Consider the following 27,487-nt stretch of genomic DNA (forward strand, 5'->3'; position numbering starts at 1 on the left):
TTTCACACCCCTTCCCACTGGTAAGCATGCACGGATCTCACTGATCCATGCATGCCTATCAGAATACGGGGGGGGGGGGGGGGGAAGCAGGTCTATTTGACAACTGCTTTTTTTACGATTTGTACTTTTTCACGGCAGTGTTTGGCTATTGCCGGCAGTGATTGTGAATATGATTTTTTAGTAAATTACCGAGTTGTATCAAATAACAGGCATGTTTGACCGATGGTGTATTCATTCGTATTTTTTTTCTCTGACTTCAAAAAAAAAACTAATGCCCTCATCACTGTCGAAATTTTAGTTTAGTAAATTCCCGAGATGACACTTTGAAAAAAAAAAAAAAAAAAACGGTCAAAATCGGGAGCTTAGTAAATATACCCCTACTTGTCAGTTGTGGACTTTAACTAGTGGGTGTTTATCCCTACTAATATGGGGGACAATACATGAGAAACAGATTAATAAGCCTCAAAGCCTGATCACTAGCTGCTTTTATATTGGAATACTGCACGCATTTTCAACAAGCTATTTGAATTCTGCTATACAGCCAATTATTAACCAAATATATGCTGGGACATTTATGCATACTGACATATTTGGGAATTCCGCTGAGCAGTTAAACTGCTTGATTTATGTGCATGCTTTAGACAAATGCGGTTTATAGGTGGTATACGTATGTTTTTTTAATTCATAACTTAATGCTGCATTTTTTTTTTTTAGTTTTACAGACTGTCAGTGTGATGATTTAATAAATGAATTTATAAGGAATATTTGACAGCGCTTCTGACACCTTTTCTTTAGTTGTTTTTCTTTTACTCAAAGGTTTTTTTGCGAACCCTACCTTGGTTATCGGAAGTAACAGTCATTTATTTTTAGGTTTGTGGCTTAACTTTTTTTTTTTTTACAACTTCAAGGGGTAAATTTACTAAGGTTGGACTTTTTTAGAACTGGTGATGTTGCTCATGGCTACTAATAAGATTCTACTTAACATTTATCTAGCTGCTTCTAGTAGATAATAGAATCTGATTGGTTACTATGGGCATCATCAGTTCTAAAAAAAACTCCCACCTTAGTAAATTTACCCTAAGAGCAAGGGCATAACTAGAACTTTGTGGGCCCCATAGCAGAATTTTGACGGGTCCCCCAACTCACCTCTAGAGAGAGAATGGCAGCAGGGATATCTAAACAGAGAGTTTCAGAAGGGACACAGAGAGAGTGTGCCGGCAAAAACATAGGGACAGAGATAGGCAGCAGGGACTTGGGGACAGAGAGAGGGACAGCAGGGACTTAGGGAGACACAGTAGGGATGTAGAGAGAGGAAACAGGGATGTAGGAACATACAGAGGCAGCAGGAACATAGAGAGAGTGGTGACAGGGACACAGAGAGAGTGCCGGAAAAAACATAGGAACAGAGATAGGCAGCAGAGACTTTGGGACAGAAAGAGGCAGCAGAGGTGTAGGGACAGATAGAGAGGCAGCAGAGACGTAGGGACACAGAGAGGCAACAGGGTCATAGAAATAGAGAAAGGCAGCAGGGACATAGGGACAGAGAGAGGCATCAGAGATGTAGGGACAGATAGAGAGGCAGCAAAGACGTAGGGACAGATAGAGAGGCAGCAGAGAAGTAGGGACAGTGATAGGCATCAGAGACGTAGGGACAAATAGAGAAGCAGCAGAGACATAGGGACAGAGGGAGGCAGCAGGGACAGATAGAGAGGCAGCAGGGACATAGGGACAGTGAGAGGCAGCAGAGACATAGGGACAGATAGAGACGCAACAGAGATGTAGGGACGCAGAGAGGCAGCAGGGGCATAGAAACAGAGAGAGGCAGCAGGGACATAGGGACAGAGAGAGGCAGCAGAGACGTAGGGACAGATAGAGAGACAGCAGGGGTATAGAAAGAGAAAGAGGGGAAGCAGGGATGTAGGAACAGATAGAGAGACAGCAGGCACATGGGGACAGATAGAGAGGCAGCAGGTACGTGGTTACAGATAGCGAGACAGCAGAGCTGTAGGGAAAGAGAGGAAGACAGCAGAGATGTAGGAAAAGCTAGAGAGGCAGCAGGAATGTAGGGGCAGAGGCAGCAGAGATGTAGGGACAGATAAAGTGGCAGCAGGCACATGGGGACAGATAGAGAGGCAGCAGGGACATAGGGACATATAGAGAGGCAGCAGGCACATAGGGACAGAGAGGCAGCAGGGATGTAGGTACAGATAGAGAGGCAGCAGGCACATAGGGACAGAGAGGCAGCAGGGACGTAGGCACAGATAGAGAGGCAGCAGAGACATAGGGACAGATAGAGAGGCAGCATGGATGTAGGGACAGGGAGAAACAGCAGAGAGTTAGGGTCAGAGAGAGACAGCAGAGATGAAGGGACGGATAGAGAGGCAGCAGGGATGTAGGGACAGATAGAGAGGCAGCAGAGATGTAGGGATAGATAAAGAGGCAGCAGGGATGTAGGGACAGATAGAGAGGCAGCAGTGGCATAGAAAGAGAGGGGCAGCAGGGACGTAGGGACAGAGAGAGAGGCAGCAGGGACGTAGGGACAGAGAGAGGCAGCAGGGACAGGGAGGGAGAGAGATGCAGCAGTGAGAAGGGACAGAGAGGCATCAGTTACATACTGCACCTTCATAGTGCAGCCTGGGACTCCCATGGAGAGCAACACCCACCCTCCCCCGAAACCGGGATCCGACGTACCTGCATAGTATCCTCCATGGACAGTCTCTTCATGTAATCCGCAAGTAGCTGTAGAGTTAGCGTCTGTTAGCGGCTCACTGTAGTTGAACTACCACAGTTCTGGCATGGAGAAGACAGCCGCTGTGGACTGTGCAGGAACTTTTATGGGGGGGTTCCATAAAACACACACACATAGCACACATGTATAGGTCACACATTCCTCACACACACACACACAGCGCACATGTATATGTCACACATTCATCACATACATACACTCACTCACACATAGCGTACATATGTCACACATTCATCACACACATACTACACATATAGTCTATATCGCACACATGTGGGAATGTGTCCTATTTTACAGGACACATTCCAGCAGCAGCCAGGGTGCCTGTGTCCCCTGCGGGACAACGTCGCTGACAGCGCTGGGACAGCTTGTCTGTCCCCAGCGCCTGTCAGGGTGTGGTGGCGGGTGTCCGGTGCAGAGATTACCCTTTTCCCTGCACCGGACCAGAGGCTGCGAGGGCATTTGAATGTTGGCGCCCTCCGGGAGCCAATCGCGGCTCCCGGAGCGGCAGCCAATCGGAGAGGGGCGCGGCGAGCCAATCCGCGCTCGCCGCGTCATAGGCCCCGCCCCCGGCGTCTGACGTCAGACGCCGGGCGGGAGCCTGAAGAAAAGACCGCGCGCGGGAGCGCGAAGAGAGAAGACGCCGGGAGAAGACGCCGGGCCGCGGTGAAGAGGTCCTGAGGCCGCGGAAGAGGCCAGGAGACGCCAGGCCCCTTGAAGAAGATGTCCAGCGGCGGCTGGACGCGGAGAAGAGACGGAGGCGCCGCTGGCCAGGACGGGCCAGTGGCAGAAGAGGGTGCTGGAGACCCCCGGATTAGGTGAGGCCTCAGTGAGGCTAACCTTCCTCCTCCCCTTTCCCTTCCTCGACCACCAGGGACGGGCATTAGGCCCGAGGGCACAATTCGGGCACTAGGCCTGGGCGCAGATAGGAGGTTGGGGGTCATCAATGGATTAGGTGGTTTGGGCATTAGGCCCAAGCTACCAGAAAGCGGCGCAGTAGGCGGGCACTAGGCCCGGGGGCAATTCAGGCAATAGGCCTGTGGGAACATTAGAGGGCATTAGGCCCTAGTGTATTTTGGGCAGTAGGTACATATAAGGTGACCCTGGGCACAAGGCCCAGGTCACCCAACGGGCAACAAGTTAGGCGGGCGCTAGGCCCGTGGGCGGAATCATGCCTCCGGCCCAGGGAATAAGTGCCCCCGAGGTGAATAAAGGTGGCACTGGGCGCTAGGCCCAGGCCACCCTGAGGTATTTAGGTAGGCAGGCCTGAGGCCCACATAAGGGAAGGTACAGGAGGTGGGTAGGCCGTGCGGCGCCCACCCCCTTTCCAGAGGTAGGGATTTAAAGGGACAGCACCGTGTGATCTTGTATTCCGATATTGTGATGTAGGTTGTTACCGTGCAGGGCAAAGTGTATGCGTTGTTTAAGTTGTGCATAGTTGTGTTGCACCACCCACACGAGCTAGTTTGAGGGCTCTGTTTATGTAGCTAGTGTAGCGGACGCACACTAGGGTAGTTCTTGGCCCTGCACGGCTGTTTCTCTTTGCCTCCTTACAGGGACCTGTAAGTGGAGAAGATCGGAGTGCAAGACTTGTGACGGTGAGTAGCATCCGTGTACGTTTGTCCCTTGTCTGTCCCCGAGCGCCGGAGTCGGGATTGCTCACGGACGTGACAATCCTTTTCATCACACTACGTGCGAGAGCGCGAGTGTGTGAAATCTGGGTGGCTGAGGCTTTGTGCCAGTGATGACCTTTCACCCAACCGGTGAAGGTCGCGGTCACCCCTGGGGTATCCCCTTTTCCGGTGGAAGAAGGGTTGATACCCCCCTTGAGGTAACCTATTCTCTCCTCAGCTCGGTCGTCGGTCAGCTCCGAGAGGGAATCGCCATGTCCGGATCCGATTGAAGATTGCCAGGTCCGTTGAAGGTTCCGGTACCTGAAGGTGAGAGAGAGCGGCGCCTGGTGAGTACCGAATCTACACCTGCACGGCAGCAGGCACCACCACACGCAGCCGCACCTCTTACATTTTGGCGTAGTCGGCAGGATCAAGGATACCGGACCACGGACACGATGTGGAACGCCACCAAGAAGACCTCCCTGCGGACGGCTCCGGAACAGACTCACCCCCGGACGTGTGCGGACCAGAGCGACTGGGTGACGGTGTCTGGGGCAGGCCTCCTAAAGATGGTGCAGCGGTCAGTCCAGCGTGGAAAAGAAGAGCGCCGGGAGAAGGGGCGCAAGAAGGCCGCTGTGACGCCCTGCAAGAGATGTCGGCAAACAGGGCACTTTGCCGACGAGTGTACGTGGCGAGAGACATCCCCAAAGAAGGTGGTCCAGGAAGCGGACTGAAGACGTCAGCAGGGCCAAGTGAAGAAGGAGTCCTGGTGTTTGCTCTGCGGAAACTACGGGCATGAGCATAACAGTTGTCCCTGGGACGAAGAGTGGAGCGAAGACGAGGTTGATTCCTGGTGTGAAAGCTGTGGAGATCCCCGACATCGGCTCCTGGAATGTCCATGGACTGAAGACAGGACGGACTACGAGACCACGGTGAAGCAGATGACGGAGTCTCGTCAGCAGCTTTTGGACCGGGTGGCTGCAGAGCCTGTGTGTGTGCTCTGCGAGGCGAGAGGACATGCGCTTCCCGATTGTCCGTGGAATGAAGACCGGATGATTGCAGATGGTCGCGCCCAGAGATGGGAGGAGGAAACCAGGAAAATGGAGCGGAAGACCCTGCTTGAAGTTAGTTCGCAGGTGCCCATTTCCTCTGAGCCGGAACCAACGGGTGGAGATTCCTCAGCGAAGGAGGTGGACCAGGAACCCGTCTTGGAGAAGGTGGCAGTGGCCCTCCCTTGTTGGAAGTGTCGGCGACCAGGACATGCGGCCAGTGAGTGCCCCTGGGAAGATGCCGCGGACCTACTCTGTCCCAAGAAAGTGACCCCAGAAAGGCAGAATCCTTTCCCGCATAAGGCGGAGGTGGACGACTGGGAGATGAAGGGACCACGCTGCAAAGAAAAGCGTGAAGACCCAGTGACGGAGACATCCGGAATCTCCCCGCGATGGAACCGTCCGCGACCAGGACGCGCGGAACAGATGTGTCCTGGGTACCGAGAGATGCCAGCGGAAGCAAAGGAGTACGCTGAGGAAGCAGACGTACCAGCGGAAGAGACTAAGGCCCTCATTCCGAGTTGAACGCTCGCAAGGCGAATTTAGCAGAGTTGCTCAGGCTAAGCCTACGCCTACTGGGAGTGTATCTTAGCTTCTTAAAATTGCGACCGATGTATACGCAATATTGCGATTACAAACTACTTAGCAGTTTCAGAGTAGCTTCAGACTTACTCGGCATCTGCGATCAGTTCAGTGCTTGTCGTTCCTGGTTTGACGTCATAAACACACCCAGCGTTCGCCCAGACACTCCCCCGTTTCTCCGGCCACTCCTGCGTTTTTTCCGGAAACGGTAGCGTTTTTATCCACACGCCCCGAAAACGCTGTGTTTCCGCCCAGTAACACCCATTTCCTGTCAATCACACTACGATCGCCGGAGCGATGAAAAAGCCGTGAGTAAAAATACTATCTCCATTGTAAAATTACTTGGCGCAGTCGCAGTGCGAATATTGCGCATGCGTACTAAGCGGAATTTCACTGCGATGCGATGAAAAATACCGAGCGAACGACTCGGAATGAGGGCCTAAGTACGCTGAGGAGGAAAATGATACCCCAGTCCAGATATCGGAGGACTCGGACTACGGTGAGCTGTCCGCCGACGAATCCCTCCAAGAACAGATGCAGGACGACTCTGGCATCGGAAGCGCCGACGAGAGTGACTGGCAGGATCGGGTGGAGTCGTGCTCCCAGTTGAATGCCCTCCGTGAAAAGGAGGAGATGGTCCTGGAGCAAGAAGACCTGCCGGAAGTGCCGAAATGGACGGACGTACGGGGAGAGGATCGAGATGCCGTGGGAGGACCCGTTCCAGAGGAAGACATGGGACCTTTTGTCAGATTGTGTTTGGTCTGTGTCCCCGGAGGGGGCGCTAGTGGGTCAGTGGAGGTGGAAGGAAGGAAACGAGGAGGTTGAATAACGTTCCTGCGCATGAGCGCAAAGGTATTTTTATTAGGCAGATGTATAACAGTTATTGCAGCAGAAATAATAATAACAGGTGAAAAAAGTCAATCACTCAGTAATGAATCTGAAAGTCTATGGCAAATGAGTGATAAATGAATTTGAGAAATAATATCCAGAATATAAATCAGAAGAGCAGAATGTCTTATGGAATGGTTCTGGCTTGGAAACCAGTGCAGGGTTAAAACGGGAAACTAGGCAGTAGATGATATGGCAAACCTGAGCATAAGCAGGAGACCGACTCACAGTGCAGGTGATGGGCACTGGCAGCAGCAAGCTGTGTCACAGGTGGAGGAAATGAACGCACCTGGAGTTTGTCTTCAACTGCAGGCTGAAGCACACAAGGTGGTGATGAGTGTGAGGCCTTATGCAGGTTGCAGGTATTGCTGAGCCTTGAAGTTCCACGGGAGAATGCAGAGTAACCAGGAGTATAATGTTCTTAGCAGAGAACCAGGAACTCAGGAAAGACAGGAACCGATCCTTTCATGTAGGTCGCAGATAGACACAAAGTCCAGGATGCCTGTGAGCTGTACCTGTAGCCTCCTATATACCCCATGGTACGCAGGGATTGGATGAGTGCAGGAAAGGTGGGTGCGGCCACGCACCGGATTGGCCGCAGCATACTGGCTATTGCAGACTGTCATGGCGGCGCCCACGCCGCGGCCCAGCGGGGACGCGGCGCGCTACACGCCTGCTGTCTCAGCAGTGCCCCCAGGATCCAGATGATGACCCATGGCAGGGGCATAGGCGACCGGTGACCGCAGGGAGCCAGGACGGAGTCCGCAGCGGCGGACGGATGTCAGCCTGGTAAGTCGATTCCTGACAGTACCCCCTCCTTTAGGGGTGGACACCGAACACCCACGTGGTTTGGAGGGATGAGTGCTGTGGAAAACACGGACCAACCTAGGAGCATGGACATCAGATGAATTCACCCAGCTTCTCTCCTCTGGGCCATAACCGCACCAATCGACCAGGTACTGGAGACGTCCATACCGGCAACGGGAGTCCAGAATCTTGTTGATCTCAAATTCCACGCCCCGCTGAGTTCGGATCTTGGGACCTGCTGGAAGAGTATTCTGAAAGCGGTTTAGAACTAAAGGTCTGAGGAGAGAAATGTGAAAGGCATTAGGTATACGAAGTGAAGATGGTAATTTCAACTTGTAAGCCACTGGGTTGATGACACTCTCAATAGGGTAAGGACCAATGAAGCGTGGTGCAAACTTCATGGAAGGAACCCTGAGACGAAGGTTGCGGGTTGATAACCAAACTCGATCCCCAGGTTTCAAATAGGGAACCGCACGTCTCTTGCGGTCGGCAAAGATCTTATATCGACTGGAGGCTTTTTTGAGGGAAACGTGAATCTTTTTCCAAATGGTTGAAAACTGAGTTAGTGCAGAAGTGGCAGCTGGAACATCCATATGAGGAAGCTCTTGGAATTCAGGTACACGGGGATGTTGCCCATAAACTGCAAAGAATGGTGTCGTATCAGTGGCAGTATGATATCGAAAGTTATGGGCAAACTCGGCCCACGGGAGCAGATTGAACCAATCATCCTGGGAAGATGACACATATAACCTTAAAAAAGTCTCAAGTTCTTGATTGACTCTCTCTGTCTGCCCATTCGTCTGAGGATGGTATGATGACGAGAATTTCAATTTTACCTGCATGGCAGAACAGAGGGCCCTCCAAAACCTCGCTACAAACTGTACCCCCCGATCAGATATTATTTCAGAGGGTAAACCATGTAAGCGGAAAATCTCCTGTATGAAGATTTGGGCAAGTTTCGGGGCAGAAGGGAGACCCTGGAGGGGAACGAAATGAGCCATCTTGGTGAATCTGTCCACTACAACCCAAATGGTATTATGTCCCTGAGAAGATGGAAGGTCAGTGATAAAATCCATGGACAGATGAGACCAAGGACGACTAGGGACAGACAAGGGTTGTAACTGACCTGCTGGTGACTGACGAGGAGTCTTGTGCTGCACACATTTAGGACAGGATGCCACGAAATCCTGGATGTCCATTTTCATCTTTGGCCACCAATATGATGCGGAAAGGAACTTGAATGTCTTCAGGACACCAGGATGACCAGTGAACTTGGACTGATGGGCCCAAGATAGCAACTTGGGACGGAGTTCTGAGGAAACAAAAGTCTTACCAGGAGGAGGAGCTGGGGAGACTTGAGAGGCAGCGAAAACCACGGGACTCAGGATGGAATGTGGCACAGAGTCAGATGTTCCTTCTTCAGATTCCATGGATCGGGATAATGCATCGGCTTTCACATTCTGTGAACCTGGGCGGAAATGAAGCTTAAAATTAAAACGTGAGAAAAACATAGCCCACCTGGACTGGCGAGGGTTAAGGCACTGGGCTGCTTTTAGATAAAGCAAGTTCTTATGATCCGTGAAGATGTTAAACGGATGTTTGGCCCCTTCTAGGAGATATCTCCATTCCTCGAGAGCCAGCTTGATTGCCAGTAACTCTTGATCTCCCACGGAGTAGTTAGCTTCTGCAGGAAGAAACTTGCGAGAATAGAATCCACACGGGTGGACTTTCCCATCAGATCCCTTCTGGGAGAGAACAGCACCTACCCCAACTGTAGAGGCGTCTACCTCCAACTCGAATGGTCTGTCGACATCTGGCTGTGACAGCACTGGAGCAGACATAAAGGCTAGCTTGATTTTCCGGAAGGCTGCCAAGGCTTCTTCTGACCAGTTGGAATGATCTGCCCCTTTCCGAGTCAGGTTGGTAATAGGAGCGATGAGAGTGGAGAATCCTCGAATAAATTTTCTATAGTAGTTGGCGAAACCCAGGAACCGCTGGATAGCTTTGAGGGAAGTTGGAATGGACCAGTTGGCAATGGCTTCCAATTTCGTCGGGTCCATCTGAAGATCCGATCCGGAGATTATATAACCCAGAAAGGGTATAGAGGGAACTTCAAAGGTGCATTTAGATAGTTTCCCGTAGAGACGATTCTCACGAAGACGTCGGAGAACTTCACAGACTTGTAGGCGATGAGATGGAAGGTCTTGAGAAAAGATAAGAATATCATCTAGGTAGACAACGAGGTATTTATACAGCACATCTCGAAAAATTTCATTCACAAAGTGTTGGAATACCGCTGGAGCATTACTCAACCCAAATGGCATTACCAGGTATTCATAATGGCCATCTCGAGTGTTGAAAGCTGTTTTCCACTCGTCACCACTCCGGATTCTGATGAGATTATAGGCACCGCGGAGATCTAACTTGGTGAAAATGCGGGCCCCCTTAACTCTATCAAAAAGTTCGGTAATGAGTGGTAAAGGATAACTATTCTTGATGGTAATGTCATTGAGACCCCGATAGTCAATGCATGGACGCAGTCCTCCATCCTTCTTTTTGACAAAGAAGAAACCTGCACCAGCGGGTGATGATGACGGACGGATGAATCCTTTCTGGAGATTCTCTCTGATGTAATTACTCATCGCCTCTGTTTCAGGAACAGATAAAGGGTAGGTGCGCCCCCTAGGTGGCTTCTTGCCAGGAAGGAGATCGATGGGACAATCCCATTCCCTATGGGGCGGCAGAATATCAGCAGCCTTTTCACAGAAGACGTCTGCGAAGTCTTGATAAACTGCTGGAAGACTTAGCTGTGACTTTACTTCGGTTGATTTAATGGGACACACTTGGGCTAAGCAGGATTGGTGACAATGTGAACCCCATGAGGTAAGCTGCAACGTTGTCCAGTTGAACTGTGGGTTATGTAGCTGGAGCCAAGGCATGCCCAAGACAATCTCCTGGGTGGCCTGAGGGATGACCAAGAACTTGATCAGTTCTGAATGAAGAAATCCAACTCCCAGAACCACTGGGGTAGTTTGATGTGAAATGTTCCCCTTAGAGATTCTACTACCATCCACAGCAGTAATGTATACAGGACAAGAAAGTTCACAGGTAGACAGACGAAATTTATTTACGGCAGCTTGGGTGATAAAATTTCCTGCAGCACCGCAGTCCACTAATGCTGACGCAGACTGGAGCCCAACGGAGGTTTCTAGCGTCACTGGAAGAATGAGGTCTTGTTGGGAAGGAGCTTGACTGAGAGATCCTAACTTGACTCCTCCCTTACAAGTCAGGATCTGGCGTTTCCCGAACGCATCGTGCAGGAGTTAATTTGATGACCCGCAGCAGCACAGTACAGGCAGAGCCTCTCCCGTATTCTTCTTGCCCGCTCTTCAGGAGATAGGCGGGACCTATTAATCTGCATAGGCTCGTCAGAAGAGGGAGACTGGAACTGTACAGGAGGTATGTACCTTGGTCTGCGAGACTCACTCCGAGCGCGTTCATTATTGCGTTCGCGGATGCGAGAGTCCAGCTTAATACATAGGGAGATCAAATCAGGCAGTTGAACAGGAATGTCACGGGTTGTCAATTCGTCCTTGATCCGATCCGAAAGTCCGTGCCAGAAGGCTGCTACCAGAGCTTGGTTGTTCCACTGGATCTCTGCAGCCAACGTCTGGAACTGGATGACATATTGTCCCATGCTTCGGTTACCTTGACGAAGTTGGATCAGGTCTGCCGAAGCTGATGTTGCTCGACCAGGTTCGTCAAAGATCCGTCTAAAGGTTGACACGAAGTCTGAGTAGTTGTTGATCAGAGGGTCAGCACGTTCCCACAGAGGAGACACCCAACTCAGAGCAGAACCAGAGAGTAAGGAAATGATGTAGGCAACCTTGGACCTTGGTGTGGGAAAGTTATGTGGCAATAACTCAAACTGTATTTCACACTGATTGAGAAAGCCGCGACATAGTTTAGGACTGCCATCATATTTGCTCGGCACGGGCAGGTGCAGGCGTGATACTGGAACTGATGCAGCCGACGTAGAAGAATTTACAGCACTGGCAGGTGCTGGAGTAACTGGAACAGTAGGTGAAAGTACACTGGGCAGGGATTGCTGCAGTGTATCCAATCGGGAGGACATCCCTTGTAGAAAGTGAAGCATCTGCTGCTGCGCAACCTCTTGACCATCCAGACGGGAGACCAGATCTTGCAAGGCCTCTGACCCCACACTCCGTCCACCATCCGAGTCCATCGATCCTGGACTTACTGTCAGATTGTGTTTGGTCTGTGTCCCCGGAGGGGGCGCTAGTGGGTCAGTGGAGGTGGAAGGAAGGAAACGAGGAGGTTGAATAACGTTCCTGCGCATGAGCGCAAAGGTATTTTTATTAGGCAGATGTATAACAGTTATTGCAGCAGAAATAATAATAACAGGTGAAAAAAGTCAATCACTCAGTAATGAATCTGAAAGTCTATGGCAAATGAGTGATAAATGAATTTGAGAAATAATATCCAGAATATAAATCAGAAGAGCAGAATGTCTTATGGAATGGTTCTGGCTTGGAAACCAGTGCAGGGTTAAAACGGGAAACTAGGCAGTAGATGATATGGCAAACCTGAGCATAAGCAGGAGACCGACTCACAGTGCAGGTGATGGGCACTGGCAGCAGCAAGCTGTGTCACAGGTGAAGGAAATGAACGCACCTGGAGTTTGTCTTCAACTGCAGGCTGAAGCACACAAGGTGGTGATGAGTGTGAGGCCTTATGCAGGTTGCAGGTATTGCTGAGCCTTGAAGTTCCACGGGAGAATGCAGAGTAACCAGGAGTATAATGTTCTTAGCAGAGAACCAGGAACTCAGGAAAGACAGGAACCGATCCTTTCATGTAGGTCGCAGATAGACACAAAGTCCAGGATGCCTGTGAGCTGTACCTGTAGCCTCCTATATACCCCATGGTACGCAGGGATTGGATGAGTGCAGGAAAGGTGGGTGCGGCCACGCACCGGATTGGCCGCAGCATACTGGCTATTGCAGACTGTCATGGCGGCGCCCACGCCGCGGCCCAGCGGGGACGCGGCGCGCTACACGCCTGCTGTCTCAGCAGTGCCCCCAGGATCCAGATGATGACCCATGGCAGGGGCATAGGCGACCGGTGACCGCAGGGAGCCAGGACGGAGTCCGCAGCGGCGGACGGATGTCAGCCTGGTAAGTCGATTCCTGACACCTTTGGAGATGCCCCACGAGGAGATGCGACAGATGGTGGTTGTTGCCCGGGAGGAAACGGATGCCCCGGAGGATTCCGCTGTTGGGTGGTGGTCGGTACCACACCCTGAAGACAGGGACGATGCCACAGACGATCTGAAAGGCCAGGAGTGGGTGACTGTTGTCCCCGTGGAGGAAGAGTCCCCTTGGTGGCCAACGTCGAGCGACCGTGAGGAGATGCCACTCCCCCAGAGGATCCGCCGATGGAGGTCCGGAGGTAAGAAGAGGAACCCGGAGGTGGAAGGGTGTGGGGTCACGGTCTGTCCGGGCTGGACCCTTGAACACAACCTCGCCGGAGGGACCTCGGAATTCCCTGACCCGCGGACGATGGACGTCGTGGAGACCTTTGTAGGGACTACAAAGGAAAAAGGGGGGGGAAATGTGGGAAAGTGTCCTGTTTTACAGGACACATTCCAGCAGCAGCCAGGGTGCCTGTGTCCCCTGCGGGACAACGTCGCTGACAGCGCTGGGACAGCTTGTCTGTCCCCAGCGCCTGTCAGGGTGTGGCGGCGGGTGTCCGGTGCAGGGATTACCCTTTTCCCTGCACCGGACCAGAGGCTGCGAGGGCATTTGAATGTTGGCGCCCTCCGGGAGCCAATCGCGGCTCCCGGAGCGGCAGCCAATCGGAGAGGGGCGCGGCAAGCCAATCGGCGCTCGCTGCGTCATAGGCCCCGCCCCCGGCATCTGACGTTAGACGCCGGGCGGGAGCCTGAAGAAAAGACCACGCGCGGGAGCGCGAAGAGAGAAGACGCCGGGCCGCGCCGAAGAGCGGTGAAGAGGTCCTGAGGCCGCGGAAGAGGCCAGGAGACGCCAGGCCCCTTAAAGAAGATGTCCAGCGGCGGCTGGACGCGGAGAAGAGACGGAGGCGCCGCTGGCCAGGACGGGCCAGCGGCAGAAGAGGGTGCCGGAGACCCCCGGATTAGGTGAGGCCTCAGTGAGGCTAACCTTCCCCCTCCCCTTTTCCTTCCTCGACCACCAGGGACGGGCATTAGGCCCGAGGGCACAATTCGGGCACTAGGCCTGGGCGCAGATAGGAGGTTGGGGGTCATCAATGGATTAGGTGGTTTGGGCATTAGGCCCAAGCTACCAGAAAGCGGCGCAGTAGGCGGGCACTAGGCCCGGGGGCAATTCAGGCAATAGGCCTGTGGGAACATTAGAGGGCATTAGGCCCTAGTGTATTTTGGGCAGTAGGTACATATAAGGTGACCCTGGGCACAAGGCCCAGGTCACCCAACGGGCAACAAGTTAGGCGGGCGCTAGGCCCGTGGGCGGAATCAGGCCTACGGCCTGTGTGCAGCTAGGGGGCGCTAGGCCCAGGAAATAAGTGCCCCCGAGGTGAATAAAGGTGGCACTGGGCGCTAGGCCCAGGCCACCCTGAGGTATTTAGGTAGGCAGGCCTGAGGCCCACATAAGGGAAGGTACAGGAGGTGGGTAGGCCGTGCGGCGCCCACCCCCTTTCCAGAGGTAGGGATTTAAAGGGACAGCACCGTGTGATCTTGTATTCCGATATTGTGATGTAGGTTGTTACCGTGCAGGGCAAAGTGTATGCGTTGTTTAAGTTGTGCATAGTTGTGTTGCACCACCCACACAAGCTAGTTTGAGGGCTCTGTTTATGTAGCTAGTGTAGCGGACGCACACTAGGGTAGTTCTTGGACCTGCACGGCTGTTTCTCTTTGCCTCCTTACAGGGACCTGTAAGTGGAGAAGATCAGAGTGCAAGACTTGTGACGGTGAGTAGCATCCGTGTACGTTTGTCCCTTGTCTGTCCCCGAGCGCCGGAGTCGGGATTGCTCACGGACGTGACAATCCTTTTCATCACACTACGTGCGAGAGCGCGAGTGTGTGAAATCTGGGTGGCTGAGGCTTTGTGCCAGTGATGACCTTTCACCCAACCGGTGAAGGTCGCGGTCACCCCTGGGGTATCCCCTTTTCCAGTGGAAGAAGGGTTGATACCCCCCTTGAGGTAACCTATTCTCTCCTCAGCTCGGTCGTCGGTCAGCTCCGAGAGGGAATCGCCGTGTCCGGATCCGATTGAAGATTGCCAGGTCCGTTGAAGGTTCCGGTACCTGAAGGTGAGAGAGAGCGGCGCCTGGTGAGTACCGAATCTACACCTGCACGGCAGCAGGCACCACCACACGCAGGCGCACCTCTTACACACACACACCCCATCCCCACCCCCTATACCATGTACCAGCTGCTTGACTTGGCGCTGTTTTAAGCCCCGCTGCAATTCGCAGGTCCTCTGGGAGGGGGTGGAGCCAATAAGACATAATTCCTTTAGAATTATGTCTTATTGGCCCAACATTCTCCCCATTGACCCATGAATCATGGCATTTAACCACGAGGGGGTGGGGCTTAAAAACATCAGCCGATGTAAGTCATGGGGCAGGGAGCTATGGACTACATCCACTGCTTCTGGGGGGGCACCTGCGGCTGTTCTTCGAAGAGGGCTATCCAGGGGACCACGGCCTTTAGAGTTGATGGGGTGCAGGGGGAGCAGCGGGCCCTGGAAGCTTCTCGGGCTTCATCGGGACCCTCGGTAGTTACGCCACTGCCTAAGAGTGTTCACTTACTGCCTAATATATACTGTCTCTTGTCAGATGCCATCGTAATGAGATAATCAATTCACTACACTTGTCAGTGGATGATCGGTGTGATTCTCAATTACAGGCACATCCATGCACCAATTATTATTGATGTATTATAAAGGCTAGCACCTTCATTCCTACTAGACTCTGATGTTCTGTCTGATCTAACAAAGGCCTCTCAGACAATTGAAAAGTAGATCAAGTAGAATAGTAGTAATACCCCTTTCACAGTGTCGGACTGGAACATGAAGGGCCCACCGGGGGTTTGCAGTAGTAGGGGCCCATGATTAGAGGTGTGGCCAGCCTCCAAAGAGGGTGTGGCCAGCCACCACAGAGGTTTGGCTAACCATTATAGAGTACCTGGTCTGGACTCCTTGATAATTTATATAGTAATTAATGCTAGTGCATGCATGATAATGTGGCAGATTAATGACAGCAATGTACTGTAGAGAATACATCATAATCCTGTGCAGTATAAGGTAACATATGTATAATGTATAATTCAAGAGCACAATCCAGAACCTGATCCCTAGAGGAGGAGGGGGCCCCAAGTAGTAGGGCCCACCGGTGGTTTCCCCTGTACCCCTATGGGCCAGTCCGAGCCTGCCCTTTCATACCAAAATCCTGGGTGACTGAAAACAGGTTTCAAACTGTATCACAGCAGCTTGAAATCAGTGACGTGCGGTTAGGTCAATGGCGGGGGAGGCACTGTCTTCTCCAGTACATCCCCATCAGCAAAAGAATACATACCTCCAGGCTTACTAGCACCCTGAGCAAGATCTTTTGAAGCACCCTCCCCTTTCCCCAATGTGCGCAGGAAAGTGAATGTGGCTGCGCAACTATATATTGTGTTATCAAATTACAACTATATATACCGTATTATCACTCTCCCTACACCCACACAATTGGCAGCCTTACACATAATGCCCACAATAGTGCTCCTTACACCTAATGCCCCTAGCATGGTGCCAGATAAATTTAATACCCCAGGTATGGTGCCAGTTACACATAATGCCCCAGTATACTGCCAGATACACATAATGTCCTAGTATAGTTCCAGTTACACGTAGTACCCCAGTATAGTGTCAGTTACACGTAATGCCCAAGTATAGTCCCAGATACACATAATGCCCCAGCATAGGGCCAGGTAAACAAAATGCCCCCGGTATAGTGCCAGATAAACATAATGCCCCCAGTATAGTGCCAGTTACACTTAACGCCCCCTGTAGTGCCAGTTGCACTGAACGCCCCCTATAGTGCCAGTTGCACTGAACGCCCCCCTGTAGTGCCAGTTAAACTGAATGCCTCCTGTAGTGCCAGTTACACTGAACGCCCCCCGTAGTAGTACCAGTTACACTGAACACCCCCCTGTAGTGCCAGTTACACTGAATGCTCCCTGTAGTGCCAGTTACATTGAACGCCCCCCTGTAGTGCCAGTTACACTGAATGCCCCCTGTAGTGCCAGTTACACTGAACGCCCCCTGTAGTGCCAGTTACACTGAATGCCCCCCTGTAATGCCAGTTACAATGAACACCCCCCTGTAGTAGTGCCAGTTACACTGAACACCCCCCTGTAGTAATGCCAGTTACAATGAATGCCCCCTGTAGAGCCAGTTACACTGAACGCCCCCCCTGTAATGCCAGTTACAATGAATGCCCCCTGTAGTGCCAGTTACACTGAACGCTCCCCTGTAGTAGTGCCAGTTACACTGAACGCCCTCCTGTAGTGCCAGTTACACTGAACGCCCTCCTGTAGTGCCAGTTACACTGAATGCACCCCTGTAGTGCCAGTTACACTGAAAGCCCCCTGTAATATTGCCAGTTACACTGAATGCCCCCTGTAGTGCCAGTTACACTGAACGCCCCCCTGTAGTGCCAGTTACACTGACCGCCCCCTGTAGTGCCAGTTACATTGAACACCCCCCTGTAGTGCCAGTTACACTGAACGCCCCCACAATACTGCCACTTTCCTCCCCTAGCCCCTCTCACCTGGGTCCTGCGTGCAGAGAGCCGGCGGCGGCAGAGTGCAGCTGGTGCCGGTGCTGCAGAGGCTGCTTCCTGAGAAGAGGAGGAAGAGAGCGCCAGCCGACGCACAGTGCACTCCAAGCTCCAGCTTACCACCGCCGCCACCTCCGGGTGAGGAGATCACCGGCTGCCACTGATTGGTGCTGCACTTGGCTCTCCGGCCTCCCCGCCACTGCCAGCGGTCGGGTAATGGAGAGCTGCGGACGGATCCTGTCAGGAAGGCAGTGGCTCACATCACCACCAGCAGGGGAGGAATCAGGGGGAATGAAGAGAGGGGAACCTTGTTCCGCCGCCTCGTATGGGTGATTGGACTAGCGGATCCAGCACTGGATCTGCTGTCCAATCACATGTGCCTCTTTGGCAGGGGAAGCCGGTCCCTGTCAACCTTGCACATGTATAAGTGCCGCTTTCACTGTTTTTTTCAATGGGCTTTTACAGCACAGTGCTTGGCCCCGCCACCCGCTCTCTCCCTGTTACTGTTGTCAGCGGGAGGCACTGTTATCAGTGCCTCCCAAACTAATTTAATGTCTTAAAATGATTAGAATAATATAAAGAAGATACTAATGACACAGAATATGTGTTTTAAGTATCTTCTTTATATTACTATAATCATTAATGACAGGGGAGGCACTGCCTTCCCTGACTGCACATCCCTGCTTGAAATCTGTTCACACCACAGGCTAGGGATTCTCCTCTGCCTGCTCTCAAAAAACCTGGGTTGGATGACCCGTCTTGTGCATTCACACTGTCTTTTAACCTAGGTCCTACCTGGATCAACCCAGGATGCTACCCAGTTTGGTTTCCCAGGTCAGTGGGCACAGGTTTTTTTCCCCTCCCCCTCCTCTCCCGTAGCCAGCAGCGCCGCTATTAGCGCTCCGAGCACTGAGACTCTGGCGCAGGACCCAGAAAAAATGGCCACTGAGTCTCTAGTGCTCAGTGCGCTAGCCGTGGCGGTGGTGGCTTCGGCAGAGGAGGGGGCCCATACACAGTCACCGATGGATACCGGAAAGGTAAGTATAGAAAAAATGGGTGCAGTGTGTGCAGTGGGCCTCCCTTTGGACCCAGGGGCCCGTGTGCACCGCACCCATTATAGATACGCCACTGCTACATCTGTATATCATAAGGAGCCGGGTTTCTGCAGCAGCTCCACCTCTCTCTCTGACAGCAACCCTCTGGGTCCCGTGTAGCTCCACCCCCCTGCTCACACTTCACTCTGACTATTGGCCTCTCTTCTGGTAAAAAAAAAGGGGCCTTCTGCTCAGATGCAGCCGATGCTGATAATCAGACTGAAAATGTATAAACTTTGTATGATGAGATCCTTGCGTTTAAAGCTCAGTATTAACATATTATTAAGCCATATAGGGGAAGGAGAATTTGCAATGACATACTATCTTTACTAAACTGAGGAAGAAAGTTCTTTGTTTACCTTACAAAATGTTTTTTGGACACATTATTCTCGTTTGTCCACTCCAGATAACATAGCTACAAAACTAGATGGGGTAATAGCTACTTTGTAACCAAGTGGTTCTTGGAAGAACCACTGTGACCCCAATATACTACGTGGGCTGGCTGCTTGTTTTTACTTTCTTTAGGTGACTGTGTCAAAACTCATACATCCATATTAATTATTATTGGACGCTTGCTTCTTAGAACTTTAGCACTGATGACCAGGGTGTTGAAGGAGAGGGAAAGGGGAGATACTCTTTATCTGGGCTTGTTGGGATTGGGGATGGGGGGGGGGGGAATGAGAACACCTCCACCACCACCTGTATCAGCCCTGGGTGACGAGCATGCATTGCAGCTTTCCAGACATACATTTCTTTATTTATTTATTTTGTGCACCAAGGCTCAGGTATCTGTAGATAGACACTGGCTTGGAATAATAAAAGCCTGCTTTAGTTTAGAGAAATATGAACTCAGTCATTTATTTTTTGTTAAATATATGGCTTTGCTTCTTTAAGAATATTTCCCACGAAAAAAATCACAAGTCTCTCTTTCTTAGCAATATGAACCTTAATAACCACAGCCATAAACACTGTGAAGTGTTAGAACATGTAAAAAAAAGACAGCGTGAATGCCACTGGATGAGGGGTGGCACTCGTTATACCGGCTGTTGGGATCCCGGCGCTCAGCATACCGGCGCCGGGATCCAGACCGCCAGTATACCGACAACTTTTCTCCCTCTTGGGGTGTCCACGACACCCCTGGAGGGAGAATAAATAGAGCGCGCGACTGTGCCCGCAGCATGGCGAGCGCAGCAAACCTGCAAGGGGCTCTTTTGCACTCATCCCGCTGTCGGGATCCCAGCGCCGTTATGCTGGGCGCCGGGATCCCGACAGCCAGCGTTTTGTAGAACACGCCTGGATGAGCTCCCTTATGAAGATTAAACATCAGGTTCAGAAAAGAAACAGTTTGAAAAAACAGAGGAACAGTGACTTGAGTTCAAGAAAAGAACAGTTAACTTTTTTCTCTACAAATTTCATGGCATTTCAGTGTTCTCGTATTTCGCTACACATTACTTAATAACCGCTAATCACTTTTTATTCTCCTCAGGCTGGACCTGTTTATCAGACAGATGTATTTGAACTTTTCCCTGGGACTTTTCAAACTGTAGAGTTCATTGCAAGGAACCCAGGACAATGGTTAATACATTGCCATGTGGCTGATCACATGTATGGCGGAATGCAAGCTTTATATACAGTACTGAAATGTAAGTCCATCCCTTATTGCTAAAATGTGCTGGAGTATGCTGGGGTAAATATCACAGTTTCAAGGGCTTCGACCCACGAAATGGCTGTGGGTCTTTATGGGCGACATGGCACAAAGATGACAAGCAAATGCCATAAGGTATGGTAACCCCGGTTGCACATAATTTATTTAGTGGGCAGAGTGTACCTTGGCACAAAGAATGTCACATGGAGTAGGTATGAACCAATGAAGATGCTTACATCCAGGCACACTTCGCCTCATCCCTGTAGCCCTATTACTCATGATATCTATAGAGAGGCAGAAGAAGGACTCCATGACAATAAATAGATAAACATGGTTTAAATGGTTTAAATTTAATTGAACTTCTAAATTGAGCTGCTACCAGTGTTTCTACCAGTAAGCTGTTACTGATTACTTACTGTACATTGAATTGCAAAACCTGACTATAAATCAGACTTGGACTCCTGTAAGCTCTCATTGCTGTGTTTAATGCAGTCATGGTGGTCTGGGCAGATTAATGATGGGATTTTGTACCGGAGTGGCAATGTCTATAGTGGAGAAAGTTATCCAAGTCCTGTCACTATAGTACCAACCCATAATTGATTTCAGCTTCTGATTTTATCCTAAAATACTGTTTGTTAGAGTTTAATTCATATCTTCCATACATTATCACAATAAGGGGATATCAATCTGTCTTTATAACATTATTGTACCTTTTATTGTTTAACTGTACAGATATTTCTGTGCATACAAATATCCTTTTATATGTGAAGTGGACCTGGTTTGGCCAAAAGCTTTCCCAGTGAAGATGCTGGGAGCAACCCAGTCCCCACCATTAAGAGCATCTTTACAAACCAGGTCATTTTGAAAGAAGTCAAAAGCTCTGGGTACTAGTAGGGAATGGTCTTCTAAATGCACTGTTGCTGATCTGAGTCACACACAAGTCCAAATGTGGACAGATCTCATGGATATCTGAAATCTTTGCATGCATTGTAGAAAGCAATGGACATTTATCACACCATGCTAAGTGCGGAGGGATTGACCTTCAGTTCTAGGAAGGGTCATTGGTTGGTTAATCATTGATGGTACCTTTGGTGGTTAGCCTTGATGGTATAAAAAAAATCAGCAAACGAAACGATGGTTTCACCATCCATGCTCTATTACTTAGTGGACTGCAGGCCAATCAGAGTTGGAGAAGGGGCTTCGTAAATGAGATAGGGGGTAATTCCAAGTTGATCGCAGCAGGAAATTTTTTAGCAATTGGGCAAAACCATGTGCACTGCAGGGGGGGCAGATATAACATTTGCAGAGAGAGTTAGATTTGGGTGGGTTATTTTGTTTCTGTGCAGGGTTTATACTGGCTGCTTTATTTTTACACTGCAATTTATATTGCAGATTGAACACACCACACCCAAATATAACTCTCTCTGCACATGTTATATCTGCCTCCCCTGCACTGCACATGGTTTTGCCCAACTGCTAACAAAAATCCTGCTGCGATCATCTCAGAATCACCCCCCATAGGCTCCTTGTCCCAGCATTAAGCCGAAAGAAATAAAAAACCATTGAGGGCTCTGTACCATCAATGATGGAGAACAATTGAATCAACACAATCAGTGGCAAAACTATCTACCATTGGTGGTTAACCTTCGATGGTTTGTAATCATTGATGGTCGATGGCCAACCCTAAGTCAATCTTTCTGTGTTGGAGTGGGCCTTTTGCATGGAAATAATTAATCTTGTGGGAGTGCCATGGGAATGTAAGCAGACTTCAGTGGGACACCTGCTACAGATGGAAAACAGTGGGCGACCCGGCCTTCCACGTGATATTCCACAGATATTGGGCTTAGAGGGACGGATACTGGCATTAGCATAAGGTAGTAAATAGGCTACCACTGTCATAAGGAAAACTGCAGCAGATGAGTCAGACTCATAATCAGCTCTAAAGTCGCCACCACTTGACACTTATATATAAAACTGACCCGTAATGAAATGCATTTAGACTTATTGGAATAGTAAGTATTGCACAGACCTATAGTTTCTACAGTATATTTAATTAATCTGTGTTTTTCTTCTTTTCCTGTACAGAGAAATCCTTCTTTTGGCATCTTGTTGGAGAATAGAAAATGACTGGAAACACCACTGGAGTACATTGTGCAATTTAATGATATATAGCAGTGGAGAAATGTATTTGCCAAATGTAAAACATACAAATCATTAATCTATTTATAATCAATAATTATGGCCCACACAACGGTAGATAAGTATACTGTGTATGTTACTTGTATGTGCAGTTGAATAACTATCATAACACTTTTCTACTGAATAATAATAAATTCTAATGCTGTTTGTTGGGGTGATTCACCCACTTTCTAATAACATTTTTCCGTCTGACTTCATCATCAACATTTAAGCAAGATGGAGTTTTATTGCTAAATTGTGGAATTGGGTATAAATGTGTCTCCATAATGTAGAGCTCAACCTGCTGTATGATGTTTAATAAAGTACAGCACTGTGTATCATATCATTTCCCTGCCTACTTGTCAGTGTGTCTGGCCTTAGAGCGTGATTCAGACCTGATTGCTGCTGTGTGTTTTCGCACAGTGGGCGATCAGCAATAGACTGCGGATGCTAATGCACCTCAATGCGCATGTGCGTTGGCAAGCAACAACGGGCATCGCTGGTCAGCGACAGGATGGTGCGAAAATGTAATTTGCACGAGCAGTCACAAGGTGATTGACAGGAAGAGGCCGTTTGTGGGTGGTAACTGACCGTTTACTGGGAGTGTCCGAAAAACCGTAGGTGTTCCCAAGCATTTCCAGGGAGGATGTGTGATGTCAGCTCCGGACCCGAACAGCCTGTTCTCATCGCACTGTAGGAGTAAGTCCTGGGCTGCGCAGAGACTGCCCACACTGGATTTCTGCAGCACGGTGTATACATGCGATCACACACTTGCACAGCGAATTTACACTCCCCCTTGGGTGGCGACTATCTGATTGCAGGACAGCAAAGTTAGCAGCCCAGCGATCAGGTCTGAATTACCCCCTTAGTTAGAAAGAAAATGTATTGGGGTTAGAGGGATTTCCTATGACGGCTAAACAGGAAACAAAATTAAATCCATTTGCAGATTTGATGTCACAACCTTCAGTTTCTGTGATATGCACACGCTAGATAAGCAGAGAGGTGGCGTCAGACCAAAAAGACCAACAATGCCATGGTTCCAAATATTGCTGTTGGCCCAATGACTGAGCATTGAACCCCCACTGACACATTCAGTTTATTGAAGAATTTCCTGCCCAAGCCAAAACAGAGCTATTGTTGCAAATATGAATGCTATGTTCATGATTTGGAAAACACAGATAAAGAAATTCTTCTTTCACATTCATTCATTCCCACTGAAGAAACGTCAGTGAACGAAGTAATTTGCACCACTTTAGAATAAAGATGAGAAGTTCGGATTCTGAGAAATCCGACAGATAAAATATGGGGTGTCCGAGTATAACAGAGTTCCAGCTCAGATTCTCCCATAAACTTCAGTTCACAAAACAAGGCAAAATGTAATTTTAACAGACATCTCACTGTCACATGTTTTGGATAGCATGTAAGTCCATCCATTATTATTTCAGGTGCCATTTCACACAAGAGGGGTGATAGAAGATAGATCGACAGTTAATAGGTCAACACCCTATCATCCACATGCATTTGGTCGACAGATGAAAGGTCGACAGTGCTAAAGGTTGACAGGTTCAAAACATCAACAGGTTCAAAATGTCGACATGAGAATGGCAGAGCCGGATTTATGGGTCAGGCCGTCCTTAGGCACAATTATATAGCCCACCCCCTCCCCCCCAGCACCACGGGAAGGGGCGTGGCCACAGAATAGTACCAATTCACAATACACCACGCAGTAGTTTCCTTAAGTTAAATTACACCACACAGTAGTACCCCTTATACACACCAGGAAGAGCCTCTTATACATATTGCACCAGGTAGAGCCCCATCACACATTACAGCAGGTAGAGCCCCATCACACATTACAGCAGGTAGAGTCCCTATCACACATTGCGGCAAGCAGAGTCCCTCTTCACATATTACGGCAGCAGAGTCCCCCTTTTTACACATTACGGCACCAGAGTCCCCCTTTTTTACACATTACGGCAGGCAGAGCCCATTTTAGAGAGAGAGAGAGAAAGTGGAGTGTGTTATACAGATGGAGCCAAGCTAGTCGTGGCTCCATCTGCCTGGGCGTGCCCGCCCAGGTGCGCCTAACACCGAGAGTGTCTCTGTCCGGGTGGGTGCACGCTCCTTTGACGGAGACATGCCCTATTCACTAGGATGGGAGAGCGTCTCTGCACTCCCGGCGGGGCTAGGCGGACAGATCGCCTAGTCACACTGGGAGTGTATGCCTGAGATTGAGCCACACTGGATGTGCGTGGCGCTATCTGTACTTACATTTGGCTCCATCCTCGCCAGCTGTCACTGACCTCCAAACGCTGTGGCAGCGCAGGCCACTTTGGGTGGGCTGGGGGCGGGCTTACAGCTCTCCCAGAGAGGACACTGGTTGCAGGGGCGAAGAGGGAGGTGGGGGGCAGAGCCAGAGCCAGAAGCTGCAGCGCTGCCTGTGTGAGAAGAGGTAGCCATGGCGCTAATGCATCCTAGTTCTACTTCGGCGGATGAGGCAGATGACCGGGGAGGCTGGCATTGCGGTGTGTGTAATAATGTCTCATAAGCATTGCAGTGTGGCATAATGTCACAGGCATTGCGGTGTGTTTATAATATGTCAGGGACATTGCGATATATGAAATAATGTGTCTGGGCATTGCGGTTCATGGCATAATGTGTCATGGGCATTGCGGTGTGTGTAATAATGTGTCAGGGACATTGCGATGTGTGAAATAATGTGTCGGGCATTGCGGTTCATGGTATAATGTGTCATGGGCATTGCGGTGTGTATAATTATGTGTCAAGGGCATTACGGTGTGTGGCATAATGTTTCACAGGCATTGCAGTGTGTGTAATAATGTGTCAGGGACATTGCGGTGTGTGGTATAATGTGTCACGGGTATTATGGAGTGTAGCATAATGTGTAATGGGCATTATTATTAGGCGGAAAAATGACAAATAATGTGAGGGTCATGAATCAGGACTTTTTTTTTTCCTGTGGTGGCCAATGTCTGGGTGTGCAGGTTGCAAAACTGGGGAATAAGGTAGTCTTTTCCTGTAATCCCATGCTTCTAGCAGTGAAACCATACCCTCACACTGGAGCGTGGCCGCCTGAGGCGTGCGCTAATTCTTTACTTTTCATATGACAATAGGAGGAGATGCCACAACTGTTTTTGGCAGTGGGTTGCAAAATGTATAGCTACTGTACGCCACTGCCAACGTGTCTGGTCTTAACACTGAGAGAGTCCCAACAACTACTCAAGTACAACATTTTTTTCCAAAATTTTTTAGAAGCTCTTCAGGAGGTTTCATTTTTCTCGAGTAGCTCACACCACAATTAAGGTTGGAGACAACTAGTCTATGGTTTATAGGCTGTATCAAACCATTTAAATAATATAAATAAGTGGTTAGGAAAAGGTTAAACAAACCATAATAAATAAGTGCACAAACATAACAGAACCAGTACTGCACTTTCTAAGCACACATTCTCCCAACTTATGGTAAGGTGTCTGTTTCTTCTTTCTGGCAGCTACTCTATGCAGCAGCTCTGCTTTGTCTCTTAAACTGCAAGATGTGGTGACAGCTTTAGTAATCGCATTATATACCATTGCTATTGTTGTCATAATTTGAGCCATTTGACAAGAGGAGGGGGGTTTCCAGGCAACCAGAACAGGCAGAGGCTGAGTACGGCAATGTGGCTGTGCCCGTACTAGCCCAAGAGAGGGAGAGAAAAAGCTGCACATGAACGCAGCAAAAGGGAGTGACTGCTGGAGCAGAGGGTCGCGGCACACCATGTGACTGGCGACGTGATTGGCAGGAGCCGGCAGCGGCAACAGATGCACAGGTACTGGGGTAGCCATAACCTCTACCAACCAGACTAAATACCACCCAGCCTCAATAGACTGTCTTCTGTGGTCTAGCGGCTTTGACCCAATGCATGCCCGCATCCACTGCCAGCCAGGCCCACACCAACCAGTGGCGAATGGACTCCTGAGCTGAGAGAGAGACACTGGGAAAACGCCCCAAGATCTTGTTAACCTCCTTGTACCCTAATTATAGGGAACTGCTCCCTTTGTGAGAACAGTGTGTGTGTGACAGGTGATCATCTGTCAGTAGCTCAATTCAGACTCCTTGTGGCGACAGGTAATCTCTGCCTTGTTGCTCATTTCAGGGATTTTTTCATGAAAAAAACTGTTGACCCCATTTACTGGGGCAGCAGAATGTTTGTCAGCTCCACCGAACTGTTCTAACAGCCTATATTGCAGTTAAGCTGTGAAAAGCCAAATATTCAGAAGTAAATCAGCGCCATCTTGCGGCCACAAATAGAATTTACAATTATATACTTTGAATTGAGGTATTGCACCTTGATTAGCTCAGACTTCTTTGTGGATATTGACTTTACTTACCCCAATTCCGGATAAGGTCGGGCTTGTTGCCCAAGGTGACTTTTGCACGTTAATTAGGAATAAACCATTCTTGAGAAAGCACTACCATCAAACCCTGTGAACAGGTTGGGTTCCTGAACTCTCGTCCTTAAGTCCTGAACTCTCGTCCTTGGGGTGATACATTGCATACAGTCGTGGGTTATTGTGTTGTGTTATTTATATTGTGTGAAATTTATAGTGTGACTGATAAGCGGTTAACCGAGCCTAGTGCTACTGTTACTCTAAGTCAGGAGCAGCGAGACTTATTGCTCTATTCTGCGGGTAGAGTATTATTTAGTGGCACTTCACCCGGTGCGTCACCTGACATTGCCTAACAGTATTAATAAAACGAAAAGAAGTAATGTCGACCTTACGTGTTTTATGACATGTAATATAGGAAAGTGTTTTGCTGTGCTGAAGTATTTACCTGATATTTGCAATTGTCCTCTGGTCAGCCTACCTAAGGCTAAAGGTTACACAAACCGTTATTGCTGTAAATGAATTTGAAGCGGTTAAGCATTTGTCATTGTTTATTCATCAAAAAAACATGAGCCAAGGGGATACTTACCTCTCTGCAAAGAAAAGTGATCGACATCAGTCAAGGTATATCCGGCAAGTCCAGTATCTGTGGTGTTCCTT

At 49.7% G+C, this 27,487-nt stretch overlaps 1 protein-coding gene across 1 annotated transcript in view; it reads left to right on the forward strand.

The window, feature by feature from the left end:
• Positions 1-22,743, forward strand: part of LOC134910877 (ceruloplasmin-like) — a 327,221-nt gene extending 304,478 nt beyond the window's left edge. The window contains exons 20-21 of the mRNA XM_063919263.1: positions 20,106-20,262; positions 22,350-22,743. Coding sequence (XP_063775333.1) covers positions 20,106-20,262; positions 22,350-22,351 — 159 coding nt within the window. The 3' untranslated portion in view covers positions 22,352-22,743. The remainder of the gene's footprint in view (positions 1-20,105; positions 20,263-22,349) is intronic.
• Positions 22,744-27,487: the final 4,744 nt, after the last annotated feature.

This window comes from Pseudophryne corroboree, chromosome 4, assembly GCF_028390025.1.
Source record: "Pseudophryne corroboree isolate aPseCor3 chromosome 4, aPseCor3.hap2, whole genome shotgun sequence".
Lineage (NCBI taxonomy): Eukaryota > Metazoa > Chordata > Amphibia > Anura > Myobatrachidae > Pseudophryne > Pseudophryne corroboree.